Source organism: Poecilia reticulata, chromosome 3, assembly GCF_904066995.2.
Source record: "Poecilia reticulata chromosome 3, P_reticulata-male-v2, whole genome shotgun sequence".
NCBI lineage: Eukaryota > Metazoa > Chordata > Actinopteri > Cyprinodontiformes > Poeciliidae > Poecilia > Poecilia reticulata.
Genome location: NC_088832.1, coordinates 7,094,630 through 7,122,138, shown reverse-complemented (window position 1 = coordinate 7,122,138; position 27,509 = coordinate 7,094,630). Strand labels below are relative to the sequence as shown.

Here is a 27,509-nt window from a genome sequence, read left to right as displayed (position 1 = left end):
GAGAGAGAGAGAGAAAAAAAAAGAAAAAACAAGCAGAATTTCAATCTCTCACATGGAAGCTCTGACCTCTGACCTCTTAGCGAAGGATCGCTAGCAAACGTCAGAAAAAAAAAATAGAGGGACGGTGTGCAGCCTTTGGCTATTCGAACCTTTAGGACTGTACCATTCGGCTAAAGAGGTGTGTGTGGGGGGGGTGTGGGGGATGTTAGACCTGGGAGGGGGTAAGCCCTGCGTGGGAGGGACGGTGTGTTTGTTGTGTGTGTATGTGTGTGTGTGTGGGGGGGGGAGGGGGGTTGTGTGAGCTGGTACACTAATCCCTCGGGTTTGCCTGCAGCCCGGCCTCGGGATAAACTGTCATGAACGCTCGGGACAATTGAAAATGCTAGTTGGATTTATACTTTTTTTTTTTTTTTTTTAAATACTAACCTGTTCCCTCCTCGGAAGTTAAGGAAAATACAAACTATGGTAAGATCATATTTGTTCTTTTAGCTGCTTTTCACTTCAGTTCGTTTTACCACATAAATCAATCAAAAAGTGATAGGACCGGGAAGTACGGCAATATGACTAGAGCTGAAATCATTTTCTGTTTCCACGCTGGATGTTAGCCATTATAGGGTTAGTATGACTTGCTTCTCAAAAAATAAATAGGGTACAATTATTATTATTATGATTTAACTCTCACAGTGCTGCAACCTCTACAAATGCACACGATAAGAAAGGATTGAAGAGCAAAGGAAATCTGGTTACTACAGAAGTGAATTTGGCGCTCCGTCCTCAGAAGTCGTGTCGGATTGTCTTTTGCCCTCTGAAGCTCGGTGAAGATCACGATGAACTCTGTGCCCTCACACTCCGCTCATTCTGCCGAAAAACCAGTCCGACGCACCAGTAGCTGAAAGGTTCTGCAGTGGAGGCAGATTATTATTTTTTATTTTCTGTTTCACCTCTATTCGATTGCCAAAAATGTTCACCTTGCAGCTCAGAGGACTCCTGATGTTCTGACAGAGGCCAAAATAAATAAATAAACACCCAAAATGGGAAGCACTTTATAATAACTACACCTTATTTAACCACTATTTGACCTTGAAAACATCATTAATTAAGGATGAGTCATACTTAATGAGCTGTAAAACAAATAAATTTATTAATGCTTAACCCATAACGGCTAATTACTCCCAAAGCCAACATACTCAGTATTTATTCATGCTTACTAACTCATGAATTAACTAATCTATGTACTGTGTGTGTATGTTTGGAAATGCTCAAATTATAGATGTACTTTCACAAAATGTCAGAGAACGTTTGAATTGGCAGTGTATTAATCCTGCAATGCATCCATCGACTATGAAACATGTAACATTTTGTCAAATGTCATCATCAAAATGATCAAGCAAACACACATCGATTATATCGCTCAATGTTTCAGTTGCTGTGGGCCAAAGCCAGATCTAAACTGGTTGGTTTTAAGCATCGATTTAAAGGAACTTTACTTTCTGGCATGTAATGCGATGAAAGAACCAAATTAATTGGGTAAATGTATTTTTTTGCAATGTTGCAATTTATACTGTCCACAATCAGCTGGTGTGAATAGGATTTGCCTGTTATAATAAAGTTATATTCCTACTTTATTAAGGTAAATTTTAAATAACTTGCATGGACTGTATTTACAGTCCTCCAAAATCCTTTTTTACAGTGTACCGTTCTCCAAAAAACTCAACATAAAGTTTTGGAAATGGCTGAAGGGAGGAAGAATTGGCGGGAAAAAAAGCAGAGAACTATGAGAAATATGACAAATGGAGTTCGAAGAAGTGTGTGTGTGCCTGCGTGTGTGGAGGGGTGTGTAAGGCTGAAAAGCAGCATTGTGTACTGTAAAATAAAATTTCATGGAAGCCATTGCTTGCAGAGACACGAGGCCCACTGATGAAGTGGCGAGAGTAAAGTTCAAACTAACAGCAGATCAAAACAACGAAAGGTCACTGGCGAAATCGCTTTCAGCAAATTAAGTTGCATCCTGTAAATCCTGGCGCCACCATTGATTTCTTACGATTTCAGAGGGACTCGCTTGACTTTTCGGAAAAGCGGATCGTGACCTATCCGAAGTCCGCACACGCATTTAAAGCTCGTTGGACATCTGAATTAGTGCGCGCGGTGTCTGTGGCGGGGGGCGTGGACGCAGGGCGGCCGGGGGAGCTGGGTGAAAATCTGAGGGTTATGTAAGCGCCAGCTGCAGCGTGATGATGAAAGCAACATCAGTTCCCCCCGAACCGGACCGAGCATCGATCCTGCTGCAATCCTCCGCTGAATTGTTCATGTTTTATTCACACTGGCTGAAGGAAAAATGGATCATGTAGTGCTGCTGCTGCAAAAAAAAAGCTAAAAAAAAACAACAAAAAACTGCTCTATTCACACCATAGGGCCACAGTTGAAACACTGCTGCCACTTTGATGATTTGTTGTTCTGGTTTTTTTTTGGTTTTTTTTAGGATTTTAGCAAAAATGTGATTCAAGAAGGGCAAATTGTTTCTTTTTTTTAAAAAAGAGGAGTTTTAGTCTGGATTAACGGTCCATCGGTTCTCCTATTAAGAACCACAGAAATGAAGTTAGAGGTGCTGAAAATTCCTTCACATTTCAACAGCTTGGCGATTTTAAGTGTGACGTTTGATAATGTAATAGACTGGATGGTTCCTTTGACATATAAATGTCCAAAGAAATCCATCTAACGCTATGAACATTAAGCTCTTTCTTATTTTAGAAGTGACTGGCCTTGTTCAGAAAGAACACTGTGCTCCAAAACGATCCGACTCTGCTGCCTTCACAGACAGTCAAGCTGTTTGGTTAAGAAGGGTTTTGGCTTTCTGTATTAGAAAAAAAAAACACCAAATAAAATTTATTTCACTTTTGGAGTGGTGCTGTAAAATGATTCTCCCTAATCATTTTATAAACTTGCTGAGCGAATTCCAAGGTGTGCGATGCTGCAAAATTTGGTATTGCTCCAATACCAAAATATTGGTATTTTTGGTATTGGATCAATACCAATACCAAATATTTACCAAGTAAATATCAAGTACTGCAGATACTGATACCAATACTGATACTGAAACTTATTTAAGTATGACTTCTGACCTTTTGTGATTTTTTTCTTGTAATTATTTTTGTCAAAACCTACAACAGAATTTTGATAGTGCCCACAAAATCTGCTAACATAATAAAAAAGTTAACAATATACACATACAAACAGAAATAATATAAATGCAATCTGTGTGCATTTTTCTAAATGCAAAAAAAATGTCATTTGAGAGCAAATAAAAAAAAATCCTTGCTATGTCAAAGTTGCAACACTAGGATACAAAAAAAAATCTAAGGGGATTCGGAAACTAAAGCTTCAATCTTATTCCATTAGTATCCATCGGATACTGATACCAACTTGGTATCAAAATTTTTGGATTGATCTGCTCACCTGTAATTAACTCTGCTCTCAAGTCTGAGATGTTTCACAGGAGCTGAGTCATCAACAAGAATCAACTTAAAGAAGGAATGTTGATAAGTAGGATGTGAGACGTCTGACTGGTGCACTTGGAGCAGAAAGAAGTCAGTGTTTGTATCTGTTTAACCTTTCGATGTCCACCAATCTAACCTGCTACCGCCAAGGACGTGCCACAAGGTTCACGACGGCTTGATTTTTCATTTATTTTGCTGTGAATGTGCTCTAATCATCACCCTTCCTGTATTTTCAGTGACGGCAAAACTCTGTGTATTCAACGTCCTTTGCGTTTAAAAGCATCTTCTTCTGGGCTCCGGACTGATTTCAATGCGTCATTGTCGCAGCGAGGGCTGCTGTGTGACGGATCAAAATGGCGTCAGAACATTTGAGCGCAGAGACAGAGAGATTATCAGCCTGTGCAGAAGGACAAACTGCTCACTGGGGAAAAATGGCTTTCCTCCGTATATCTCTGGTCGGCCGAAAAGACGCTTTCCATTCACCTAGATCAGGGATGGGCAACTCCAGGCCTCGAGGGCCGGTCTCCTGCAACTTTTAGATGTGTCTCTACTTCAACACACCTGAGTCAAATAATGAGGTCGTTAGCAGGACTCTGGAGAACATGACTGCACTCAGGAGGTGATTCAGCTGTTGGATTCAAGTGTGTTGGACCTGGGAGACATCTAAGAGTTGCAGGACACCGGCCCTCGAGGACCAGGATTGCCCACCCTGACCTAGAATGATAACAAGAGCTCACACTGGAGCAGAGAAATGATTTTAAACATAGAGAAGAGGGATATGAATGTGGCTAAACTACAAGTATAAAACAGAAATAAAAAAGAAACAATAAAAAAAGAAAAGGTATTGTATGTTTCATATTTCTTCAAAGAATATGAGGTACATTTTTTGAAAATGGCTGCTGCAGTGGTGTCTAATTATATTACCATGGCTTATCAGGGTCTTTGTAGATGCAAAAAATAAATAAATAAAAAAGGAGGATTTTCATTTTCACCAAAAGTCTCACTTTTTTTCTCACAATTTTCTAGAAAAAACTTGAAAGTTTCTGAGTTTAAAAAGTTTAAAATTTGCTAGAAAAAACTCAGAAATAGAGATCAATCTCAGGAACTTTCTAGAAAAAACTTGACAATTTCAAGTTTTCTTTTACAACTGTTAAATTTAGCAATTTTTCAGAGTTTGAAATTGTTTTTTGTTTGGGAAAACCTCTCAGATTAATCTCATAATTTCTAAGTTTTTTTTCTCCCAAATTTTCAACATTTCAAACTCAGAAATGTCCAAGTTTTTTTCCAGAACAATGCTGAGATTAATCTCAACATTTCAGAGTTTCTTAGCAGAAATGTACTCTTTTTTTTCGATCTACATTGACATTCATGTGAGTGTGAATTGTTGCACTGGAATGCTTCTGCTTTACCGTCTCTGCTTTTGACTTGACATGTTGCCGTGTTTTTTTCAGGTTCAGCATGCAGCTCTGTGCTCCAGAAAGCAGGTAGCAGTCAATCAACACAGTTTGTGACTGCTTAGAAGTGAGACTCTACAATCACAGAAGACCTGCTGCTTCCTCAAACAGCTGAAACCAAAACAATAAAAACACACAAACTCACGGCTCCTCAGGAAGATTATGCCATTGTAGCTGACGAACTTGAGCTTCTGCAGCACACAAAACCCTTCAAGTCCGAGTCCCGTTTGCCCAGGCAGGAACCATGGACGACCCCTACCACAACAATGTGAACCAACAGATGACTGAGGGCGGAGAGTACACCTACACTCAAGATGGAGGAGGTCAGGACGGCTACCCTTACCAGACGGACTACCCCCATCAACAGGACGAGGACGCCGCCAGCGATGACACTGAGGGGGCCGATGAGGACGATCAGATGTACGAGGGGGAGTACCAGGGCATCCCCCACCCCGACGAGATCAAGGAGGCGCGGCGGGCCGCCCGGCTGGAGGCCAAGAGGAAAGCCCGTCTGGCCGCGCAGCAGCAAGAGGAGGAGGGGGAGGAGAACCTGCCGGAGCAGTACGAGACCATCATGGAGGACTGCGGCCACGGCCGCTTCCAGTGGATGCTCTTCTTCGTGCTGGGACTGGCGCTGATGGCGGACGGCGTGGACGGCTTTGTGGTGGGCTTCGTCTTGCCCAGCGCTGAGAAGGACATGTGCATATCCAACGCAGACAAAGGACTCTTGGGTGAGTAGAAGCAAAGCGGTGGGGACACAGAGGGCGTCAGTGTGAAATATAAAATCTCGACATTTATCAGAAGGGGAAGTGTGATGCATTTTCCAGCCAAACGGCGTCGTTTCATAGCACAACCAAGAATGCCAGGACAAACTGAAGGGAGGCTGTTTTTGTGTAGAGAAAATAAAAAAGGCCCCAGAACGGAGCCTTGGGGAACACCTGTCAATAAAAAGGACCAGAAGGTGAAATGTTCTTATTGACTCTGATCGATGTGCGACAGATATGATTCTATCCGATTTTGCATCTTCAGAGAAGTTGAATTTACCTAGTTTGGAAAAAAAAAGTTTTGGACGCTGTAAATTTTGAAATATTATTCAAAATTTACAGCATCCAAAGCTTTTTTTTCCAAGTCAACAGCATCACTCTTAGCATCACCCAATGCAATATTTTTTCTTAATATTGGACTTAGCAAGTCTCTATCAAGTTCTGAGCTAAATTGCATTGGGTGAAGTGAAGGGAGGGGAGTTGCATGGGCAGCCATCAGCAACCAAAGCAACAAATTTACAAAAGAAAGTGTAAGTATTCAGTTTTTGGTTTTTTTTTCAGAAAAAATAACTTGCTAAACTTCTTAACCTTCTTTAAATCTCTTTCTGGTCATTTGACTAGAAAGCAGAGAGCAATTCCTTTGGGTCGTTGTTCAGGTATTGGTTATGAGAGTTTTGAGATGCTAACAGTCAACGGCTCACAGTTTGCTCATAACCTTGTTGAGACAGTTGGGCACCAAAACTACTGTCCGAAAGTAAATAAAGAAAAAAGTACGACCAAAATCCTTCCATTTGCACAGCAGAAGAAATAATTGTCCAAAACAGCAATTCCTCAATCCAACATTAACAATACAAAAAGAACCAACCAGAACTAATGTATGCCAGAGAAAATCCCCTCAACTCTACAGCTGATGAGAACATTCAATACAAGTTTCTTCTTCAACAATGCCAAGGAATATATTTCTAACCAAGCAATCTGAGGCGACACATTACTATCCTCTCAGGGAAGACTTGCATTATGGTTTTTACAGCCGCCTTCACAAAATGTCCTCATTAGTGCTCATCAGTGCACAAGCCTGGGCTATAAGCAGGGCAGCTCCATTTTGCTCCAAAACCTAAAGTGAGAATGTCCCCACTGGCATTCTGACGGGTTTATTCTTTTATTAGCAACACATTTAGCAACAAATTGAGTGTGAAATGCTAGCATTTAAAAACAAACAAACAAACAAAAAAAAAAAAACAGTACTTTAAGATAATCCGCAAGATTTACTAATTGCGCTCATCTGTGGGTGAACGTGGAACTCGTTGGTGAAATGATGATGGTGCTTAGCGGAAATAAAACAACAACAAAAAAAATCCTACAGATGTTTGGCTTTTGACGGCTGCAGATCATCAGACTGAAATATCCCCAAGCTTCTCTTCCAACTAAGGAGAGGAGGCTTGGATTAAAGAATGATTACCGCGGTGTCCTGCAGTGGTCAGATGCTTCATTGTGTACAACCAGATTAGCCTCGTCGAGCCGTGGATGTGGTACAGTTACTGTCTGTAAAAGAGCCTAGAGGAGACAGTCTAGGGGTGCCAAACTAAATTAGCAACAAAATTAGCAAATTTGTTGCGAATTTAAAAATATTTGCAACAAAATTTTGCGGTATTTGTGCTTTCACATGGTGGTAAATGTGACTTTATTACTCGCTGTGTTGGTTACATTTTCATCTGCTCGCTTTGTGGTGGCGCTGCACCAAGAACTACTGAAGGAAACGACACAAAAACCCCTGAAGAAGACACTGAGCAGCGGTGTAGCAGAAATGGCAACTTCCTCCTGCAGGAGGGAGTTACTTAAATAAAATGTTCTGTCAATTTTTGTGGAAATTTAGCAATAAAAGCACATCGACGTATTGGCACGAAAAAGTGCAGGGATCCGTTGATTTTGCGTGAATTACCGCAGAGTTGAGAAAAAGTGGAGTTGGTGAATTAGATGCGTTTCCATTACAAATGTGTGCAAACCTGTCGGTATTCCGCTAATGTCAAACAAACATTTTGCAATATTGCGGTGTTTCTATTAACAATGAAACTCAATTAAAGTTACATAAGTTTGTTTAGGCGATAATAAGTCATTAAAAATAAACATGCTGCGCCTTCATCCTGCCACTTCTTCGTCTGCAGTATCAGGTTCTTGAACACCACTTGTGTGATGCAAAAAAAAAAAAAAAAAAAGTGTTTCCATCGCAGTTTTGCAAAATACAGTGTCGATATGACCCGTTTGCTTTTTGTTTTTTATTTTTCAAAACTGGTATGATTCCATTCAGCAAATTTATTTTCATAATTAAAATCTACGCAATTATGTCAATGGAAACGCAGATTGGTGTAATTTAGCAGCAAACTGATAAAAACTGCTTTGATAGACTAATATAGTCATATTTAAGCACACAACTGCTATCTTTAAAGTTCTACTTATGCGTCCCTCTTTATTTTCTCTCCATTCAGTTGCAACTTTCAAAACACAATCTTAAAAAAAAAACTAAAAAAAAAAAACTATGCAGCTTAGTGGAAAACGTAGCCTGAGAACATCCGCTCCTCACTGTCTGCTCGGATAGCTGAGCAGCAAATTAAAACCACTCACCTTTATCTCCCATACCTGGCGTATAAAGCGAGACGATGTAGCAGATTGCACACATCACTCATTTCATCTTAACACCGGGCTCCTGGGACGAGGCGTGGCGAGAGGCTGATGAGGAAGCGGCCGCTGATTGTATTCAGCGTGTGTTCCCGGAGCTAATGCGGAGCATGCTGCCGCAGTCAGAGATGCCCGGCGCCCCGCCGCGTCCCGCCGCAGAGCTGTCAGACACGCTTCGGGCCTCTGACAGGCTGCGGGGTATAGCGGGGGAAGAGGCCCCGGCGAAAATGAAATCACAGCATCTGTTTGTACGGGGCAAGAGGAGAGCTATGATCGCTGGCTTAGAATATGAAGCGGGGCCGCAGAGTGGTGCTGCCGGATGCAGGCTCATGCTCGGCACACTGGACAGATTGGGGGAGCGGAAATATGTTTAATCTTCACCTGTAGTCCCGGGATGGAAGGAGGTTTGCCAAGTGTTTTATTAGAGATTGTTTATTTACCTTCTGGGTTTTCTTCAACTGTCTAAAGAGTGAGGATGACATTTTGGACCGGGACCAGGGGGGAGAAAGTTAAAAATATGGAAGTGAGGAGAAAAAATGTAGGAAGAAGAATATGAGAAAGTGACGTATGGTTTTAAAAAGTTGAGGTAGTGAATGGTTTGCAAAGTCTGAAAAGCGTGCCAGGAATTTGTGTCCATTCTCCCTTAGGGTTATACCTTTTAAAAAAATCCAGCTGCCTGGTTCCTGTATTGAAATAGAGAAAACATCTGGGTTTTTTTTGGTTTTTTTAAGTAAATTTTATACAAGTAACCAAATTAAGCTTCTACAGTAAATATATTAAGTGTATACGTTCACACCAGACCTGTTAATTTGCTTTAATCGACCTCTAAAGTCCGGTTCGTTTTGGGAGGTGTGAATGTGCAATCAAACTCTGACGTGGACCAAAGTAGTGATCTCTGGTCGGCCTAAAACACTAGATCCCAGTTCGGGTTGAAGTGAACTGTGGCACAGGTCGAATGCATACGTGCATGCAACCGGACCAGAAACCGCTCCAAAAGCAAGAAGCACATTGTAGAGCAGGGCATTCTGGGTCGACAGAGCCAGAATAAACACGTGAGTCTCACACTACAGTCGGGGAGAAATGACTCGTGTGTTGTTGTTTTTTTTTTTTAACCAGACAAAAGAGAAATTCTACAACTACTAAAATCTGATGCCACTCCACTTTTGTTTACATTTTGAGAAGAAGGAAGTTGCGCTCGGTGTCTTCTTCAGAAGTTTTTGTGTCGTTTCCTTCAGTTGTTCCTGGTGCAGCGCCACCACAGGCGAGGAGGAACAGGTTTTTCAATTAGTTTGGATTGTTTGACAGTGGGGCTGCACAGTGGCGCAGTTGGTAGAGCTGTTGCCTTGCAGCAAGAAGGTTCTGGGTTCAATTCCCGGCCTGGGGTCTTTCTGCATGGAGTTTGCATGTTCTCCCTGTGCGTGCGTGGGTTTTCTCCGGGTACTCTGGTTTCCTCCCACAGTCCAAAAACATGTCAGGTTAATTGGCCTCTCCAAATTGCCCCTAGGTGTGTGTGTGTGTGCATGGTTGTGTGTCTCTGTGTTGCCCTGTGACAGACTGGCGACCTGTCCAGGGTGAACCCCGCCTCTCGCCCGAAACGTTGGCTGGAGATGGGCACCAGCACCCCTCCCGACCCCACTGAGGGAAAAAGGGTGCAAGAAAATGGATGGATGGATGGATGTTTGACAGTGTGTGAGTGAAAGAGAACCACAGCAGCTGGAAATGTAACCAATGTTGCAATTTTGGTCTCAAATTGAACCAAGACCACTGGACTATCAGGCGTGAAGTTGCCATGTTAAACAAACGTAAATAAATTAAGTTTTACAAACTTAATTTGATTGTAACAAAAAAATAACATTTTAATTTGGAGCTCAATTTTTTCAAAAGGTCATGTAACATTTGTATCCTGTAAACATGATTCTTTGGATTGCAAAAGCTGCAATCCTTGATCTAGATTCAAGAATATCCATATGTCAAGATGGCCCAGTCAAAACCCAGACACAAATCCAATGCAGATTCTTTGAAAAAACTTGACAATCAATGTCCAGTCAATATCACTAAGCTTCAACTATTTTATGAAAAAGAGTGAAATAGTCTCTAGATGTTAAATGCTGGAAGGGTCAAAGTTCAAAAGACTGAGAGGTGAGGGGCTGAACACATGAGCAAGTCACACTTTTCAGACTTTAAATTCTACAAAACATTTAAAAGTGCGTCATTTTCCTGAAAACCACGTATTTTCCTTTCACTTGTTATTTTAAAACCTTGAACGTTTGTGAATTATTTGAAAACAGTTTGATCAGCCAGCTGGGTTACCGACATGTCAAAGCTAAAACAGAACTCTTTTCATCTGTACTTGGAACATTTCCCTTTGAAATGCTAAATATGTTTCTGCTAATTGTTGACTTTTTTTTTGAAGGTTTTGTTGGCTCTAGTGGTCTTTATTTGAAAGTAGCTTGACAGGAAGGAGGGTTATGAGGGGGAAGACATGCGGCAAATGTCACCAGACTGGGAATTGAACCTGTGACCACCGGCATGAGGACTAAGGCCTCAATACATGGGTTGTGCTTTGCCCCTGCGCCACCACAGCACCTGCTAATTGTTAACTTTGTCACTTTGTGCAATCAGCACTTTCACCAACTGACAAAGCTCTTCCCTTTGTCTTTGACTCGGTCACACAAAGAACCGAAACTAGGAAAGCATCATCGCTGGGAAAGCCATAACTCAAACTGTGAAAAATATGATCGAATGATTTGATATGAAGCAATTTATAGCGATATCTAATCTGTCTTGGGTGACTAAGTTCTGCTTACAAGGATAGTGTTTTTATGACTCACTGTAAGCCATGTGGTTTATCGGCTAAATTTGTATCTATTCACGGAGACAATATTTCATCTTCTGCGTGTGGCAGATGGAGTTATATCGCTTTCACTTCTAACGCGGCTGAGAAACGATGAATTCTCCTTCACCCTGAAGGTATTTGGCAGCTACAATATATTAAAGGAGACTTTTTCAAAAGTAATGTAGCTGGAATAGATCCTGATTCTCCACCTGAAGGACACAGTTCCATCCTCTCAACCTGTACATGCAGGTTGAGAGATGTTGTACAATGACAGCTAGACCAACACTAGTCAGATAGGTACACGCACGCACGCACGCACGCACGCACGCACGCACGCACGCACACACACACACACACACGCACACACACTCTAAAGTTGGGCGTTAAACTCATTTTCATATTGGACCACATGATGAATGCTCTCAGAGGGCCAGTTGTGCCACTATATATTGGTCACAAACTGAAAATATTAATAAATAGCTGTGTCTGCATTCGGTAAGTACTATTTAAAATTAAACTATACTCAACATCTTTCAACACTGATCTGTCGCCCTAACATTTCACAGTTGTTATTGTGATTTTTTTCGCAATTATAATCACTGATTTTTTGTGATGCCAATTTAGAAATATCTGCAACCAATTTTGCAATATTTGACTGTAAACATGACTTTTTGTCATTCGCCGTACTGACTATATCTTGACATCTTCTGAGGCAGAAGTAGCGGTGTAGTAGAAGTAAGAAATACTGCCACCATGCAGGTGAGAGTTTGACCAATGTTTTGAAAAGTGTTATAGAAAATTTGCAATACACAAAAAAAGTGTGAGGATCTGTTGATTTTGCGTGAATCTCCAAGATTCACTGAATCTTTTCACTGAATCGCAAAAAAGAGGAGGATCTGATTAGCTGTGCTAAACTTTGTCGATGTTCTATTGCCGAGATAAAAAAAAATTTTTTTGCAATTGCAGTGTTTCCATTAAACAAGAATAACAACTAAACTCACACGTGAATAAGTTTGTTCACGTGATACGTCATTTAGAAACGCCGCGCCATCATCCTTCCACCAGTTCCACCAGTAGTATCATCTGGTTGTTGAACACGCGACTCTGGTGATGCAAAAAAAAAAAATGTGTTTCCATTGCAGTTTTAGGAAATACAACAATTTCAATGCAGTCAAAAAGGTGTGTTTTTTCAAATTAAGCTAATTTATTTTCATTATTCCAATTTATGCATTTATAACGTTAATGGAAACGCAGCTATTGCTGTATTTTAACAGTAAACAGATAAAAAATCACTTTGATCCATCCATCCATCCATTTTCTATACACCCTTGTCCCTTAGTGGGGTCAGGAGGGTTGCTGGTGCCCATCTCCAGCTAACGTTCCGGGCGAGAGGCGGGGTCACCCTGTATAGGTCGCCAGTCTGTCAAATCTGAATCAAATTGATAAAATAATTTTTAAGAACACAACTGCTATCTTTATGCATCTCTCATGGGGCCTGTAGGGCCACATAAAAAGCTATAGCGGCCCAGATTTTGCCCCCCGAACCTTCAGTTTGACACATGTAATCCAAAGCATCAAATGACCAACGTTAACAGGCAATATGATGCCTCTGACTCTTGTTGCCTTGACGTCCCGTCCAGCCCCTTGCTGAATGGGATGCGCGAGGAGCGGAATGAAGCATCTGCACGCTTCGGTAATCCGTGGGGAAGGTGCACGACGCACACTATGGCTCCACGTGCCGCTAAGCTGCTTACGCCCTCAGTAATTAGGACTGTGTAGTAAAAACACAGGGCTGGCAGGCAGAAAGTACGGGTCTAAAGCCTCAAGAGGAGTAGTTGACCGAAGATGAGAATTTACTACAATATAGAAAGAAAGCAAAATAAAAAGATGTTTAACTCTGTCTGCATGGTGGCCTTCTGACAGGAGAAATGGAGGTTCTTTGGACAAGCTTAAAGAACGCCACGACACAGGAAGTCTTTTTATTTCAAAAAGGTGTTGTACAATGACAGCTAGACCAACACTAGTCACATAGGTGCAAAAGGTGCAGGTTCTCTGAACAACATGGACCTTTCTGTCCGTCAGATCGCCAGTTTGAGTGCATTTGCTTTGTACGTCTTAATGAATGTTACAGAAACATCTAGAGCTGAATGGACTCAGAATAAAAAGCATGCATCACTCTGAAATAAAGCATGAAAGCTGCTTATTACTCTGCACTTTGTAGTCATATGAGGGTGAAGGGAGCCCCCTGGTGGTGCAGCTGCTGTTTTAAAGAGACTTCAGTGCTGTGGTGTACAAACCTTTCGGCATGGCAGTACTGCAAGGTTTTTTTTCCTTTTTTTTTTTTTTGAAAATATAAGTAGATAAAATGTAATGTTTGCCACTGACAATTTGTGACTGTTGTTTTTATGATTTTTTATTTCTGTATTTTTAAGATATAAAGCACTTTAAACTGCTTTGTTGCTGAAATGCGCTGTACAAATGAACTTGATTGATTTATTGAACATTTTACTCAAACAAACAAAGCAGTCAGATTTCTGTAGATAAGTGAAATCAATGTAGATTTAAAACTTAAAACCAGTCTTTCAAATTTGCCAGATTAAAAAACAAACAAAAAAAAACGCATGTCCTAATTTTTTTTTTTATCCGTTTGTAGATTTTTCTGTCAACAGGGTACAGATCTCTCTAGGTTTATTTTGCCAAGTGTAATAAACGGCCAGACCTGTGTCTGCATATTAGTAAAAAATCACTGGATGTTCGTTGTCGCTTTTTTCTATTAAAATAAATTAAATTCAAAGCAAAGTCCTGAATGAATCCGTGGGTTGCTCCTTACATTTTCCATGGTAAGATGTTAAATTGTCTGTAGCTTTATTTGAAAGGTGAGGCATCAATGAAATTGTTACCGTAATGTTGTTTTTAAATATGTATCAGCACCAAACATGAACCGCTATTGAATTGCAATCAAGGTCTGCCCAAAACGGTTCTTTGGTCACCGCTGCTTTAGTAATTGTGCATCTCTGTGTGCATTTTGCAGGTCTGCTTGTGTACGTGTCCATGATGGTGGGTGCCTTGGTGTGGGGCGGTCTGTGTGACAAGATGGGGAGGAGGAAGTGTCTCATCTACGTCCTGACCATCGACCTGGTCTTCTCCTTCCTGTCCTGCTTCGCTCAGGGATACGGCTTCTTCCTCTTCCTGAGGTTCTGCTCTGGCTTTGGGTGAGACGCCTTTTTTTTTCTTTTTCTTTTCCAAATACGCATTTGTCTTTGCAGCACAGCTTGACTGGGTTTTTATAATAACTGACCTTTACTGTGAATAATCTGCTTAAAGGAAACACCTTTGAAAATAAGATGTGTGACATTTTAAGAAGTTATGCAACTGCAAAAACATACATTAGAAGCTATTGTTGTTGGGGTTTTTTTTACCAGGAAGAAAGTATGAAAGGAAAGGCACAACTTTCCTTTCATACAGAGTGGATCTCTGAGATCCAGAATCCTCTCCCATCCCTTCTTTTCTTTAGGTTTTCCATTGGATTTAGAGATAAAACAATTAATCAGATTAATTGTAATGAAAATAAATGTAACCTAATTTAGTAATCGACTGCTAAGTTAGAGTACACAGACTCAAAAAATGTAATTTGCTGAAAGAACATTCAGAGCAGCAATTAAGCCATAACTGTACAAACAATATTTACATTTTCCATTCAAGAAAACATGAAATGTTTTGGATGTATAGGAGATTTGAATATGTTCTACCCAAAACTCCTCAAGTGGCATTTTTACCATTTGACTTTAACAATGTGTATTGGTTTATTTGCATCTTTTAATGCATTTCTAATATATAAAGTCTTAAATGAAACACTCACAGAATGTACCAACTTTTAAAATCAGATTAATCGAATAACCATCAGAATAATCAATAGATTAATTTATAACTAAAATAATTGTTAGTTGCGGTCCTAATTGGACTTAGGTGTATGACTGAGATGGCAAGTGAAAGGGGCTGATTTTTTGACCGATCAAACCATTCTCTGATCAATCCGATTCAACTTCCATCAGATTTTCACAAAAAATGTTCAAACATTCAAACAATTAATGATGCCCTTGCCTAACAAGGTTCCCAGTATTTGGTAAATGGCCCACAACTGACCACTGCACAATCCAGTCCCCCCCACAGAGTGTGGCAAAAACCACAAGGTGACGTTTGTGATGGTGGGACAGAAAATGCTTTTTCCAGCATCACAAACGTCAAACAAACCGATCGACCTGTAGAAATGGATGTTCCTTTTGGAGACTAGGTGTCCACTAGCATGCCAGTCTTTTCCAGACTAAGGTCATCTGCTCAAATTAAAGGTTGGATTTTTCTGCATAAGCAGATTCATTTAATTTGAGACTTTTTGCACATCTTGAAGAGGCAGTTTTCTGCATTTCCAGAAACAGTCATTTTTATAGCACAATCAAGTAACTATATTACCTTCAGTAAATGTAGATCAAATATGACTTAAAAGAAATTTAACGCCTTGAAATTGAGCCTCTGCCTCTTTAAGAAGCAGCTGCTCTCTCTGAATCTCTGCCTTCAGCAATTCATCACAGCATGCGTTGTTAACCCTTTAACAACGCTTTTGCCAGCGTTGCTTTGAGAAGTAGCTCGCATAATGAGCTCAGCAGATGTGCAGTTCCACCAGGTGTTTGCTAATTGCTGTTGGCTAGTCTGAAGGAGCTGAATGGGTGAATTGTAGCAGAGGATATTTGATAACTGCAGCTCCAAAAATGAGCTTTGTCCTTGGAGACGGAGCTAGGTCCGACTGGGCGTTTTGAAAAAGTTGGTTTTACATAACACTGCCCCTTTAACCAGGGAGGAGATTAGCAAAAGTTCTTCTGTATGCCTTCATCGTCAATTTTGACATTATTCCTTATTTAGCCTTTCCCCAGATAGACGATCACAGCACCACAATATTGTGAAGACACTCTCAGCTTATCTTGTAGCGGAGCGTGTTGTTACAAGAAGCTTCTAATGCTGTTGCATGCTGGCGCACACCACGTCCCCCTACTGTTGATGCCACCTCAAAGAGATTCTAGCTGCAAGCTACGCCCAAGGAGATCTCTTGTTTATTTACCCCAACAGAGAAGTTCTTTTGCTGTGCAAATTAAGATAAGGGATGACAGTTCTTCATTGCTTTTTGATTTTCGTTTTAGTGCTCATTTCCTGCTGCTGCCTGTAAAGCCTTTATTGTGCAATAAAAGCTCTGCATTTCTCAAGTGTGCTTTCTATGCTAGCTGCGGAACAAGAGTTTAAAATAAGTGCACCGGTTCTCTACAAACGTTTATAACAAAGTTTAAACTGCTGAGAACTAAAAAACAAAAATAGGTTAGAGAAATGATGCAAACATCACATTGAAGGACATTGTGAACCAACATTAAAGTAGAGAATTGTCCACGTCTCCTTAAACTAAACCTAAATCTGTGAGTAAAAACGAGCCATAATTGTCAACGTGTAATTTGGTACCGTGGTTTGAAGAGGAAAATATCTTTCCTGCTGCAGAATTGGTGGATCCATCCCTATCGTGTACACCTACTTCACCGAGTTCCTGCAGATGGATAAGCGTGGAGAACATTTGAGCTGGCTCTGCATGTTCTGGATGCTGGGAGGCCTGTACGCCTCCTTCACCGCCTGGGGAATCATCCCTCACTATGGTAACGTTGTCAAGGCTCCCATAAATAAACACGTTCGCATTTTGTTGACACACAAATTAAGATGTGGAGTAGCTGTAAAACGCACAAGAACGTTGAACCAAAATAGAATTCACAGCGAATGTGCCTTCCAGTCTCCATGACTGAAATGCAGGAGCTTAATGTTGACGCTAAAAATATGACTCATATGGAGGAGCTTTTTGAGCAATGATTTGATAAATAGTGGTTGTTTCAGGAAGGAAGGAACAAAGGAAATACACAGCTTCTGAAAAAACTGAGGCAGAAAATAAAGCCTCAAACATTTTTCCATTATCTATCTTCTTTTTCTGTACCTATTCAGACTGTGTAGGATCCCTGATATTGTCGTACTCCTCTGTACAACTCCAAAATTAAATAGTTTAGCACAGCTGAACCAAATAAAAAATAAATCAATAAATAAAAAATTTTATATATATATATATATATATATATATATATATATATATATATATATATATATATATATAAATGTACATATACATATACATGTATATGTATATGTATATATATCATATACATATACATATATATCATATGTATATGATATATACATATCATATATATCATATATATATATATATATATATATGATATGGTCAAAGAATGTGTCGAACAGAGCTAGCTAGCGCAAACAATTTTGCAGCTAACAACGAAAAAATAAAAAGGTTTTCTAGCGTTAAAGTCATTAACATACTTTGCATATTTTATAAGCTAACAGTACCAATATTATAACAGAGTTTCACTAGGTCAGTATATATTTCATCCAGTGGGAGAAGTTCAGTTAAGTTTGCTCAGGTCAAAATGGCCGACTATGAGGAGCAATGAGGCTCCTTCAAGACTGTTCTCTAACCCGACAAGCTAACACTGCCTTCCTTCTGAACAACAATCCTAGCAGCTTTTGTCTGATCGGGGTCTGATATATTTTTGAAATTTTAACTTTGTATTTTTGTTTGTTTTTTGTTTGTTTCAGGCTGGGGCTTCGCCATTGGAACCCAGTTTCAGATACACAGCTGGAGACTGTTTATGTTTGTGTGTCTCTTCCCGGCCCTGGCTGCACTCATCGGAGTCGTGTTCATGCCCGAGAGTCCACGTTTCCTGCTGGAGGTTAGATCCCAGGGCCAGATGAACAAAAGAATATGATCTTAGGAATGAATGTCGTTGCTAAAAGCTTTTACACTTTTAGCAACTGTAGGGCTGAAAAGAATCTCATTCTTTACAGTCACTGCAGGTTTTGGTTTTATGGGGCAATTAGGGTCTAGTTTTTCTAAAAGAGCAGTCAGATAAAAAAATAAAAAAGTCATGAATATTGATGTAAAAATAATTAATCACAGTCTTATTTGCATTATTATTAAAACTTAAAATCCCATTGAAATTAAAAATCTCTTTTGCAAGAGAAGCCTGGCCAAAACTGGGAGCATCACACAGAGTTTACAGATCATTTATAGCAAACAAAGCAGAAAAAGTTGACAGCGTCACAAATAAAATAGTTAAAAGATTCCTCGGTCAAAACATTCACCGACAGCTGATTCCCTCCCAAAATCAGTAAGAACATCTGTAAAACCATTTAGTAGCAACAGCCCCTTTAGGTTCATGCATTTCTGAAACTGGTTCCAAGAAGACGGAGCAGAAAACTGAAAAGATTTCTTTCCAACTTCAGATTAGACTTTAGGCACTGAGAGTAAAAATGAAGCAAATATCATACATTGGACTTTTTATTTATGTAGGTCAACACATACGAAGGACGAAGTCCTAGTATAGCGTTATAAATAAAAATATACCAATGGTTGAGTCTACCGATGGCCAAGGAACATCAAACCTTTGAAACCTGTTATAAATCTTAGCCCCGGCACAGAAAACAACTGTTCACATCATTACAATCTTAGGGGAAAGTTTTATAATGAGGATAAGGTAGAGTGAAATCATTCTTCAACCATGGTCACTAAGAGAAAGTACGTCCTATCATAATCACCTTGTGACAAGGAATCTTCACGGATATTCCTGCAAGCAAAATTGCACCTGAATTAAGCATTATCCATAACTTAAAGGAGAATCAAAATCTCTAGGGCGTCCAATAAAGTAGAGCAAGTTCTAGGACTGTCTCCTAAGCACTTCTCTAGAGGCACTTCTCTCAAAAACATCAAGGATAGACTTGTGTTCTGCAAGAAGTACCAGGACTGGACTACAGAGGAGTGGGATAACCCCATTTTCTTTGATTAAAACCTTTTTAAACTGCTTGGGAGTATCGGGAACGAGGAGCATCCTTAAACAAAAAGGTGAGCACTTAAAAAGAACTAAGGTCTCCTGAGACCATTTATCTGTAGGGTTGGCTGTTTTCCATGGGGGTGGGCTCACAATTTTGCCAAGAAACACTGCCGTAAATAAAGAATGGGCTCAAAACTTCCTCCAGGAGCAAAGCTGCCCAATAATGCCTGAGCAATTTGGTGATGAATAGTGCCTTTTCTCCCACTGTGATGGAGCACCGTGTCACATGGCAAGATGGATAATTAATCGGCTCAGAGATTAGATAATTTATACTCTTGTCAGTGATCAACACACAATTCTTTGTTAGTATTACAGCAAACAAACCATTCTTCAAATTGCTGGTTTTGTCCCTCTCCATCTGGAGTTGGGGTTGGAACGGTAACCCTGAAAAATATTAGTAAAGAGGCGGATGTAGAAAGCTGCTGCATCGCTTGGCTGCAGGGTTTGTTCTGCCATAACATATTAAACAACCAACATCTGGTTCAATCAATTGTTTCACATCTATTTAGAGCCGTGGCACCAAAGTCGGCTTTATTCAATAAAGCCGACAAATACATCTGGTATTACTGTGAGCTCATAACAAATCCAAAATGACAACATTCGACTTTATTAATTGTTGTGCAATATTCAATTATATGCATCTGAATCACAACAGCAAAATTATTTATACAGATAAATATATCACAATGTCACAACAAACAAAAAATGGCTCCTTGAAAATCTGTGGCCAGTCCTACTACCCTTGATCCAAACTTTAATCTGTATAAAACTTATAGTATACCCAGAACGTATTAATATCATAACATGCACAAACGAATATACATGCCATTATTATTTAATATATCTATATCCTGACAAATTTAGCTAAAAGTTTCCTAACATATGACCAGGAATAACTACTGCTACGGAAGCATACTAGTAGCTTCTGCTAACTTAGCATATTAGCTTATACTACCACATCTGTATCAACATGGCAATATCCCATAATATTGTTCTTTACATTGAAATGTATTTTGTGAATTATTCTGAACAGGTTTTTTTTTTTAGCCTATTTTTATATTTTAATCTATTTTAACGTTTTATAGCCTGCAACTGCTTATATGAGCCTAACATTCACCAACTATTTGCATGTTTTCACTGGCATTTTGATGACTTATCTTTGTTGACAACAAATCTTTAAGATTTGGAGGCCTCCTTGCTTTCACCTTAATTTCTAATTTTGCTTCACAGATTCAGGTTGGTACTTTTATCTGGGTCACTCCAAAGCATTAACATCACTACCAGTCCAAAAAATAAAATAATGCTAAAACTAAAAGCTTGCTTTAAACCTAAGTCTGCCTGGGTTTTAAATAGCTTTGGGGTTAGCGGTATATGTAAAGCATCCACATCTTGCACAGATGAGTCATCAGCATGCAGCCACATTATGCTTAGTAGACTGTGTGTGGAATTTAAACTACACATTCACTACACAATTTGTGGTTTCCACCAGCGACCTTGAAACCTAAAGAGTCATTTTACAGTCTATGTGTTTGTGGATTCCAGAACGCCAGACACGATGAGGCATGGATGATCTTGAGACAGGTTCACGACACCAACTGGAAGGCCAAGGGGGAGCCAGAGCGAGTCTTCACCGTAAGCCTTCATTCACACCAACACGCATGGCCGGCCAAACACATTTCACCACTAATTTAAAAGGATAATGAAAGAAGATGGTTACATCTTTATTATCAGGTCTTGAGAGAAAGTACTAATCAAGCGCCTAATTCTTCGGTGGAATGGTGTAGACTGATAAGTAACTCCTTTCAGTTGGGTTATAGTGCTTTGCAAAAGTATTTACAACCCTTGAATATTTTTACATTACCTCACATTACATCCTGTGTAACTTCTCTATGTATTTTAAATGTATTTTAATTACTTAGACCAACACAAACATGTGCATAGCAATAACCTTCCAGCGGTCTTAAGACAAGAGGTCATTTAGACCCCACAAGGTTTTTACTCTGTGTGGCTCCAGAGTCCAGGTTGTAAAATGTCAACCTTGTAAAATGTACCACTTTTAGAAGGGTTTTTTTTTTGCGCATGTGTTGTTTCGGGAATTGACGGTTTGATGGAACAACCCCCACTTCCCCACCAATGATTGGTGGGGAACCCCCACCTCCCCACCAATCATTCCAGGTTTATTCACTTAGTCGGAGGTCTAAGAATGAAAGCAATCATTGAGAGAAATAAAAACACATTTTGTGTCTCTTTATTACAGGTGACGAATATTAAAACTCCACAAACCCAGGAGGACGAATTCATAGAGATCCAGAGTGACACTGGAACCGCCTTTCAGCGCTGGACGGTTCGGAAAATGACCATGCTGCAGCAGGTTTCAAAGCCTCTCTGTTTTACAATTCAATAGATGTGAAAAGGTCAAACAGAAACCTTTGCTTTGCTTTCGGTTGTTTTTATCCCGACACAACGTTGCTTGTATGAAAAGCACGACTCGATGACTGGCCTAATGTTCTGTGTCTCTTTCCTGAAGGTGATGGCCAATGTGATGTCTTTATCTGCTCCAGAGCTCAGGCTGCAGGGCCTTTTCCTGGTCATCGTGTGGTTCTGCATGGCTTTCAGGTAGAATAACAGCATAGGGGACGACATGGACCAGTTTGAGATTCGCATCACATGGTCACTTTGAGGCTTCATGGTGTCAACACAAAAATATAAAATAAAAATGTACAAGCTGAAATTATTTTTTAACCCTTCAAAGTCTGATAAGAAGAATATTTTTTTAAAATTTACCTTAACTTTTGATTGAAATATTTACATTGTTTTATTAAACTGAACATTTCTTCCTGTCACTGGTATGCCAGACACCAATGACAGGTTCATGCCTTTCCGAGATTTTCAGTTCAGGTACATGAATGACATAGGTGCTTAGGTGTGACATTTCTTTTCTGTGTGTGTAATAGCTACCACGGATTGGGAGTGTGGTTCCCTGACATGATAAAGTACATGCAGTATGAGGAGTACGAGTCTAAGGTCCGAGTTTTTCATCGGGAACGCGTGGAGCGATTCCACTTTAATTTTTCCCTCGTCAACCAAGTCCACCGCGAGGGAGAGTACATCCATGACAAGTACGTTTATCACTGTTCTTCATAAACCCAGAGATCCACAAAGTTAAGGTTCAGCTTTTTGCCATTTCTGTCTCTCTGTTTTTTTTTTGTTTTTTTTTAAGATTTGCGAACATTGAGATTAAATCCGTAAAGTTTGAGGATTCGCTCTTTGAGAACTGCTACTTTGAGGACATCAGGTCGACCAACACATTCTTCGAGAACTGCACAATCAAAAACACGGTCTTCTACAACACAGGTGCTGCCACAGCCTGACGTAGCGTTATCTTTACTCAAAGTAAAACCTTTGGGGTTTTTTGTCTCGTCTCAAATAGCGTGTGTTTTCTGTCCAGACCTGTGGCAGGAAAAGTTCAAAAACTGTCGAATGGAAAACACCACCTTCCTCCATCCAAAGAAAGGCTGTCATCTAAACTTCCAGGAGGAGAACGACATAGTAATCTATCTGGTCAGCTTCTTGGGAAGCTTGGCTGTGCTACCTGGCAACATCATCTCGGCACTTTTCATGGACAAGATAGGAAGGATCCGAATAATAGGTGACATGTTTAGCAGAACATCAGAGCAGATGACCATTAACCATCCTCCTTAGTGTCTGCATCTGGGTGTTTATTGACGATACAATGATGTCCAAGGCTGCAAATTGGTTAAAGAAACAGAACAAAAGTCAAATTTTGTAGCAATTAGCTCAGTGATTATTTGTCTCTTTTGTTTCTCCCAGGCGGTTCTATGCTGGCATCGTCAGCCTGTACTTTCCTGCTGCTCCTGAGCTTCAGTCAAGGAGCAGTAATCTGTTGGCAGTGTCTCTTTTATGCTGTCAGTGTGGCCGCCTGGAATGGGCTGGAAGTCATTTCTGTGGAGCTTTACCCCTCTTCTAAAAGGTATAGTTCACCTCTGGTTCTTTAACAGATGCAACAGAAAATGACCTTCATATGCCTGTTGAAGGTGAATTTTGCCACAAGTGGAAGCAGAGTGCATCGCACAGTGGAATTAAAGTGGCAGTATTATATAAAATTATTTTGCTATTGGTATTTTGTTTAAGCTTTACGTCACCATTCAGCTGTGCAAAATGCCTGGGGGGACCTAGCCCTGCCTTCAAGATGTAGCTCCTCCTTGGAGCTGCTGTTTCAATGTTTGCCGCATCTACTGAGCTCATAATAAGAGTTACTTCTCAATGAATCGCTGGTTAAGGTTGTTACAGGGTCACTAGAGCAGCCAGGTTGTGATGACTTCCTGAAGGTGGAGTTTCAGAAAGAGCAGGAGCTTTTAAAGAAACAGATCCCCAATTGCACGGCATTAAATCGGGACGTAAAACTTTTCGTCATATTTGATGTATATAGAATTTTTCTAACAACTGAATTGTAATATAAAAAGGCACTATGTGCCTAGAAAATACCTAACACTGCCCCTTTAAATATATTCAGTGACAACTGAAAAGTGCTGATCAACTGTTTGAAACTGATCAAAACTATTTAGATAAATCAACCATCTCAATAGTTGATTCAACTGTGATATAAAGTACTTACATTGAGCCGCATATTAGTATTGATGCCTCTTGACTCAGAAGCTTATAGGATCACCTTTTGATACAATTACAGCTGCAAGTCTTTTATGTTTTGCACATTTAGAAAATGAGCAGTTTCTAAATGTTCAATCTTCTGTGTTCTGATCTCCAAAAAGCCAAGACTTGCTAGATCAACATTAATTTCCAAGTTTTGCCAAAGATTTTCAACTTAATTTAGATCTGGAAATAATTAAACCATTGTAACAGTTAACAGGTTAAGGTCAAGTCTTGAACCTTAACTATTACATTGCAGACTGGACCTTGTTTAGGGGCATCAGAGTAAAGGGGGCAGAACACAAAAGCACATCCCACCCTACAGATGTTCATTGGTAAAAATATGAAATAAAAAGCATGTACCTCTTTACTTTCACTTCACAGTAATCTGCTACTTTGTGTTGGTATGGCTCGTAAACTTGCAATAGAAAACATGGAGGTTTGTAGTGGTGAGGTGACAAAAGTTCATGGAGCGTGAATACTTTTGGAGGGCACTGTGTGTGCCGAGCAAAGTCCCATTTCTTTCACAAGCCATGTTATGTCCTAATTGTGAGATTTAAGGGAACCACGAGGAGAACTGAAACCTCTGCTGTTTCACCCTCTTAAAACATAAATTAGTCTAATGACTGAAACTTGTCAGTGTGCTCTCCAGCTGCTCCAGCCAAAACTCATTATCCCAGATAATGATGTAGACATTAATGGCGTCTGTTGCACCCTCAAAGGCTTTTCATTCAGTAAAAGCACAAATGTGTGAGCACAAATAAGTCTAAAAGATTGTTTTTCCCATCTCATTCTCGACGTTTGCATTTATTAGTGGACTTTGGACTCCTAAAGCCTTACCCCTAGAACTTCACATTTTGCCACGTTTCCACTTCAAAATTAAATGTATTTTATATGGATTTTACGCAGTAAACCAACAGAATGGAAGAAAAATGACTCAAATGAAAATCTGAAACATTAATCACTTAATCTGCTGTCTTCCGCTTTTCACAAACTGCACAAACTCTCTAACACACTGGTATCTGGTGGCAGCATCACACTGTGCAGACATCTTTCTCTAGCAGCGGCCGACAAACTGGACAGACTAGGAGGAAAAATGAACTGAGCTAAATCTAAGGTAATCCTGAAAGAAAACCAGTCAGAGGCTGCAACATATTTGACTATCAGGCAGATGTCCGTCTTCCAGAAGGACGACAAAATTAAACTGAGCGATTTTATTGGATTGGATCAGACTAAAGCTTAGTGACATTTTCGAATGACCTAGTCAAAGTCCAGACCTTCAGTTTCCAGATGTACAAAGCTGGTAGAGAGATATAGTGCTAGAGATATATTACTATAAAATATTTCAACTGTGGATACTGTGGTATGTCACATCATTTGTTTTTGACTATGGTTGCCCTACTCATACAATTTTAAAGTAATAACGTGGTAAAATCAGACAGCAAAATTGAAACTGAATATTTGGCTGATTGCGGTGCTGATGTAGGGGGGCTAAATGCCACCTGCATACCTTACGGTTAAAATTTTGATTTGCAAAAAAATGTTAATTCACATCTAAGCTCCGCAACAATATGCATTTTGTGCAGCGCAGCCTTGTTCGACACGTTGTAGCCAACCGTCGAGCTTAAACATGCACTTTTTCTCACTGCACAGAGGGACAGCGTTCGGAATCCTGAACGGGATCTGTAAGTTCGCAGCCATCGTTGCCAGCTTCATCTTCGCAGCCTTCATCGGCATCACAAAAATCATCCCCATCTTCCTGGCCTTCGCCGCCCTCGTCTGTGGAGGCCTGGTGGCCCTGAAGCTGCCTGAGACACGGGAGAAAATCCTTTCTTGAAAAGCCAAACTTTCTGCTGCTTCAGATCTCCAGACACAAACGGCAAACTGTGCGATTTGTATTTATGTGGTTACGTGTTTTTGAAATAGTTACGAAACCTGTATGGTGGCCTACATCGACCTGCGGTTGCTCTCCGCTACAGGAAAGCTCCTCAGGCTGCCCAGCGTTTTTCTGTCACATCATGTCAGTCCTGTCTTTGTCTCCCCACTATCCGTTCACACACACTCTGTCTGAGGTTGGTGTAAAAGATTAAAACAATGTGTCTGTGTTTGAATGGTTGTGTAGCGATCATGTTACCATGTTGTGCTTTGGTTTCATTCCCTCTTAATGAAAGAGAGAGGACTTTTAGTGATAACTTGAAAACGGCGAGACTCGCTGCTAAGTCTCTGCAGCAATATTGCTCTAATTTAATAAATTTAAAAAAAAACAACCAAACACCTTGAACATTCACCCAATGTTTGTTCGGAGCAACCTCGTGGTGTCTAGTTTGTGTTGCCCAGTTTGTTCTCTTTAGGTAAAACCAATTTATGAAATGTAGATCTCATTTTCTAAAAACGATTTTAGCTCTCCTCGGGTTTCCGAAAGATCTGGATGCAACTTGACCAGGTTCTGTGTCTCTGATGCGTCCCGTTTGTTCCCCATTGTAGTGTTTTAATCTGTATTGTAACATGTAGCATTAGGGTCTTTATCTGTCACATCTTGCCATGACAAAGTGTAAGGAACTGTCTATATTTTTTTTTTTGTCTTTTTCTAAAGGGAGAGAGAACAATGCAAAACTGTAAGACTAGATGTTTTCATATGACGCTCTCCTTTCAATGCTCTGATGAAGAACTGATTTGCAGAACTTTGCTACATTTCTGACAACGTGTGTCAAGATTTTTTTTGGGAGCATTGTACGTATTTGGCATGACTGATTTATGCATGTGAGTTTATGTGTGCGTGAGTGTGAGAGAGAGAGTGTGTGTGTGATTCTGGATGTTATCGGCATGTCTGTAAATTTACTGAGACTCAATATCGTTACTGTATTTGCTGTTGTACATATAGACCGGTGTAAATTAGCTGTACCATAGTAGTTGTATCTTGACTTGAATAAAGCTGACGGATGTGATACGGCTTCTTTCTTCTTCAAAGATGCAAACAGCGCAGGTTACATCCTTCAGCAATGAAACATTTTTTTGTCTGCTTGACTCAACCTTCAAAAGGAGTCGAATATGGTTGAACATTAACTTATGGCCGGCCTAAGAAGTGGTTTCTCGTTACCAGCCTCTATTTGCTAGAGGCAGAGAGATCACCACAGAGAAGTATTTCTTTCGCAAAGCATACAGAAACTCCTGAGTGTTTCAAAAAAGGCCTTTTGGAGAAGGAAACGTTCTCCTTAAATAACAGTGGTCTTCTGATTTTCTATCAGCTTAAAAGGAAGATCAGCAGTGGTTGCAGACACAGATGAGACAGTGGATACAGAGGATGGGAGAGCCAGATTTATGTCTACAGAGGATGGAGATGGGATTAAGATGCCGTAATTTCTAGATATAAAAATTTTATTTATACTAAGCAAGTGTTTCTCTCACCTGATGCCTTTCCTGAGCCTGAACATCTGGACCGGTACTGGGCTGATTCCGTGTCTCCAAAAAATGTTAACAGTACTCCTGGAGAAGTTTCACATAACTTATAAATTGGTGTTAAAAATCATTTGTTTTCGCCACAACCTCAATAGTAAACAATATAACGCAGACTAACGCTGAACAGTTAGTCTGTTCAGCGTTAGTCTGTCATTGGTATGATGATGCTACTACATTGG

At 40.1% G+C, this 27,509-nt stretch overlaps 1 protein-coding gene across 1 annotated transcript; it reads left to right on the top strand.

Annotated features, from left to right (window-relative positions):
* Positions 1 to 271: 271 nt before the first annotated feature.
* sv2ba (synaptic vesicle glycoprotein 2Ba) lies at positions 272 to 26,819 on the top strand. Its single transcript, XM_008404829.3, has 13 exons — positions 272 to 465; positions 4,946 to 5,679; positions 14,253 to 14,433; positions 16,757 to 16,908; positions 17,915 to 18,048; positions 20,749 to 20,838; positions 21,464 to 21,577; positions 21,734 to 21,822; positions 22,161 to 22,325; positions 22,427 to 22,560; positions 22,655 to 22,855; positions 23,038 to 23,197; positions 25,528 to 26,819. The coding sequence occupies exons 2-13, from the start codon at positions 5,193 to 5,195 to the stop codon at positions 25,709 to 25,711; spliced, it is 2,091 nt and encodes a 696-aa protein (XP_008403051.2). The 5' UTR covers positions 272 to 465; positions 4,946 to 5,192; the 3' UTR covers positions 25,712 to 26,819.
* Positions 26,820 to 27,509: the final 690 nt, after the last annotated feature.